The sequence below is a fragment of the Phalaenopsis equestris genome, unplaced genomic scaffold (genome assembly GCF_001263595.1).
Source record: "Phalaenopsis equestris unplaced genomic scaffold, ASM126359v1 Scaffold232356, whole genome shotgun sequence".
Classification (NCBI taxonomy): Eukaryota; Viridiplantae; Streptophyta; class Magnoliopsida; order Asparagales; family Orchidaceae; genus Phalaenopsis; species Phalaenopsis equestris.
Window position 1 is genome coordinate 437274 of NW_018250322.1, and position 4425 is coordinate 441698.

The 4425-nt window shown below is 31.1% G+C and overlaps 1 protein-coding gene across 3 annotated transcripts in view; it reads right to left on the bottom strand.

The window, feature by feature from the left end:
* Positions 1-2747: 2747 nt before the first annotated feature.
* Positions 2748-4425, bottom strand: part of LOC110038275 (membrane protein of ER body-like protein) — a 57953-nt gene continuing 56275 nt past the window's right edge. The window contains exons 5-6 of one of the 3 annotated variants that reach the window (XM_020743062.1): positions 3070-3286; positions 2748-2923 (exon numbers count right to left, since the gene is read on the bottom strand). In XM_020743062.1, the coding sequence (XP_020598721.1) occupies positions 2817-2923; positions 3070-3286 (324 nt within the window). In that variant the 3' untranslated portion in view covers positions 2748-2816. Of the gene's footprint in view, positions 3287-4425 lie in introns of all 3 variants that reach the window. The other 2 variants (XM_020743061.1, XM_020743060.1) reach the window with 2 other exon arrangements.

Genomic DNA, 4425 nt, shown 5'->3' on the forward strand with positions numbered 1-4425 from the left:
ACAAAAAAATACTAAATTCAAATCCAAATACAATGAAAATACTTATCTCTGATAGAAATCAAACTCCTTGTATAGCAAAAACAATCTCCTTACAATCCCTCCAAGAGCAAAGTGAAAAGAAAAGAAGAAAATCTCACACTCTCTCTTTCTCTCTCACCTTGTCGCCCCACTTGGGGCTCACTCCCAAGACTTCTTCCTCTTCTCCAAGCTTTTTTCTTCTCTTCTAATTATTTCAAGAGTCCAAGAGTCATTTTAAAAAATATTTCCAAGCCTTATTTATAATTTCCCAAGAGATGTTCAAGTGTCTCTTCAAAAGTGTCCATATTCAATGAATCTTCCAAAATGTGTCTCAAGTTACTCTTCATAGTCTTAAAAAACGTTCATATAACCACCAAAAATCCATTTTAGAAAGTCTCTTTTATCGTTTCCAACCAATTCCCCAAGAGACACACAAAGCATTGCTTCAAAAATCGTCCAAATCCGATGTAGATTCTAGAAGATATGTTGAAAACCGTTTTTGGTGCTTAAACGCCTATTTTGGGCGCTTAAGTGGCACAGGCACTTAAGTCACTGGTTTCGACCCACATGGCTCCGGTGTGCCCCAATTCGACTCGATTTGCTCCGATTTGCTCCATTTTGGTCCATTTTTGTTCCTTTTGCTCCAATCACTCCAAATTCTTCAATTTGACGTATCTACAACCAAAAACACAAGAAAACGTACCTTTAAAGTGCAATATCATTATAAAATATAACATGAAAAATAGTATATTTTTAAGCACATCACTAACCTAACTTAAGTTTGTTTAACCGGGTAAGTATTGATTGACTCTATCTGATCCAACGACCTAATTCCATCTTCTATCAAGTCAAACTCAACTATAAATTATTTAATAAAAATGGCTTAATAATAAGTGGTTTAGACTTATATTAAGGGATTGTAGTTAATTTCCATTAGTTGAGCCTTACAATGTTTTGTGAATGCATATTTAATTAGACATATATGATAATATTATGTTTATTAATACTTGATAAATTATGTAACTTGTTAATACTAGCTTAATTAGGGTTGTATTTAGCACAAGCATATCAATCAGATTTTAATCAAGTTAAATGAGATTTTATTTTGTGTTTCAAACATTAAGCACATTTCCCTAAACATAGTCGAATTAAGCTTAGTTGTATTCATTGTGTCAATTCTTTAACCCAATTCAATCTAATGAGTTCAAACTCAATTTCCAAAAGTAATAAATGATTACAAACTAGATGCAAGACCTTGCAATATAGGTCAAATTCTATTAAATAATTAATCAACTAATGTGATTGTAGCCCAGATACTTATACTCAGCTCAAAATAGTGACCATCAATGAGATATGTAGTTTCACTTAAAAGGGCTAATTGTTTACTCAATAAATTAAATGAGCCATTAAAAAAAAATGAAGTTTAGCCTACACATCAAAGGGACAATGTTCGTGAGAATTGAGCCTTAATTGTAGATTAATTATTTTATATATTAAACCCCAATCCATATTTAATGAACAAATTTGAGCTCAATGAAATAGACTCCCCAAGTTAAGGTGACTTGAATATCTAATTGATTTAACAATTAGATAAATATATGGAGATATAACCCATATGCAGAATAACTATCCTATGCATAGGTTAATCCATTTGTCATGAAAAGGAAACACCTCAATATGACTTTTAGGAACAAGCACTTGAAACATCACTATTTATAAATCTCATACCCTCTTTCATCTATTTTTCAAATTCTCACTCAAACATCTAAATTTACCAAAAAAACTCCGTCCCATATATTTCCATTTTTATCAAATTCTCAATAGCTTCATCATGACACATGCAAATGCACTCATACAATCACTTAAAAGATCGTTGAGGTCTTGATTTTAAGTATAGCAATATTTTAAATGTTGAGCATACGATCATCCTCAAATTTTAAAATGACAAACAATTGAGAAGATTCAGATCAATTGCTCTATTGAATCAATCGATTAAAATTTACATTACATTTATTGTTTTTAATTGGCACAAGCTGCATGTTGCTATTTTACTCAAAATTAAATTTAATGTTATTTGGGAAAAAAATATTCCTCAACAACTTCAATATTGCCTTCTTTAGTTCAACATTTTAGCAAAATGAAACCACATTGTGATGCATCACACAATGTTTTAATGACTCAATTAAAGATGATTTCACCCTTCCATTTTTAATGTTCACTCCAAATTTTAAAGTGCAATGTTTCATGAAAATCATATCCTGTTCATAACATATCGAAATCTATGGTGTAATTATGGTAAATAAGAAGCGTAAATGATGCATCAAGATATCTATTTAACATTAGAAATAATTTATTACATTTTTATACAACAAATATTTAATATAATACTTCAAACTTTGGTTGACCCTTTCTCAATTGCTTGCATTAAATATCATGCTTCATCGAAGAAAACTTTAAAGGAGCATTTACATACATGCCACTCAATTCTTTTATATTTACAAATCTAACACAAACTTTTTCCAAATTATACCACCCAAACCTTTCATAATCACATCAAAGATGCCATTTTAACTTTTAAAACGTGAAATACACCATTTAAAATTAAAGTTTTAAGTGTTAGATATGTAAATACATACAAACTGAGTGGTATGTATGTAAATTTTCCTAACTTATAGCATAGAAAATGAAACCAAAATAATGAAAAATGTCAATAATCACTAAACCACTAACATAAAATATTAAATACATATAAAATTAATAAAATTAATTTACAATTGACAAAATTAACCTTCCTGATCTCAAATCAGCCTCATCCTCACTAACATTACCATGAAACCAGACCAGAGCCTGCCCCAAAAAGCTCGAGAGAAGGCGGCAATGGAGCCTCGGGTTCTAACAAGCCAATCTGCTCCATAAATCTACTAATCAGAACCCCACCAACATAGGACAATCCAGAGACTGTGAGTCCAATTCCAAGATAATAAATAAAAGTTTTGGTATAATGATGTGGTTCAGTTATATGAGCTTTAGCTATGGAGAGCAGAGAAATACACAGAAGTGACGTTGCTGCCACCAGAATGAGCTTTGCAGTGCTGTCTTTTGATGAGAAGCCATAGATTAATGGAGGAAGGAGGCCGAAGAGAGAGTATGAGATTAAGGAGACTGCAACATGAAATTTGAAATTTGCTCTTCTGCCCAACAATTTGTAATACTGGTCAGATTGATCATTATTTTGATTTCTTGCTCCACCGCTTCTGATTTCTGATAGCTGCATGTAAAGATGTAAGTCTTTGAGTAATGTAAAATGGAGCGTGTCTTTGGTTTTGGAGCCTAATTGATGAACTACATAAAAACTATGTGGATTGACCACTATAAGGAGGGTGTAAGAGAGCTGATCTGGCTCAAGCTCAACTAATTAACGAGCTTGAGAGTGGAATCCATGAGATCAAGATCAAGTTCAAACTGTAGCAAATTTATTAAATGAGCTCGAGTTCAAGCTATTTTAGGTTTGGGTCATTGGCTCAACTATCCAATTTATGGTCACATTGATACCTTCTCCGGCGAGCTATCGTGACACTCCCTTCAACAACTATCCATGCATTCTCCGGTGAGCTCTCATGATAATTTAATTTTCGACTTAAGCTCATGAGCTTCTTGTCATCATTGTGACTCGAGCTCGAGCTTACATTTTGACAGATCATAACTCGAGCTTGACTCGCTCATTTACATCCCTAGAATTAAGGCTTTAAAAATTTAATTTTGATTTTTCATAGGTTTTTATTATACAAGGGAAAAAGAGAGTGCGCAAGGTCATGAATTCATCTTATAAAAATTCAATAGTATTATCACAATAAAAGATGTAGTGGCACAAAAACAACATAGTTATTTATTGGTTGAACATTTGAGTTGGCCAACAATTTATTGTAAAAAAAAAATTGTACTAAGGATGTCAATATACAAAAGAGATAAAAGAAGTATAAATAGTGGAGGAAGCTATAATTTCTTCTCGTCATCATAGTAGAAACTGTTGTGGCAGAAACAAAAAAGTCATTAATTAGGCGAATATGTAAGAAAATCGTTGGTGTTTTGCTTGTTTATTAGCTTGTTTTTATTTACTCTTGATGATTTAAATTGTGGCACTTATTCTCAACAATACCTAGTTAATTACTTAGGGGCCATTTGGAATCACTTCTATTTTTTATTTTATTTTATTTTTATTTATGTTTTTTTTTTGAAATAAAATATGTATGTGACATATTTGATTAAGGTATGATTGGTTTTAAAAATACTCAAAATACCTAATAGTTATTTTGAGAATTTAAAAACATATGTTAATTTGTTTCAAATAAAAAATAAAAACACATAAAAAATACATAAAACAAATATATTGTTTTAAATATATATATA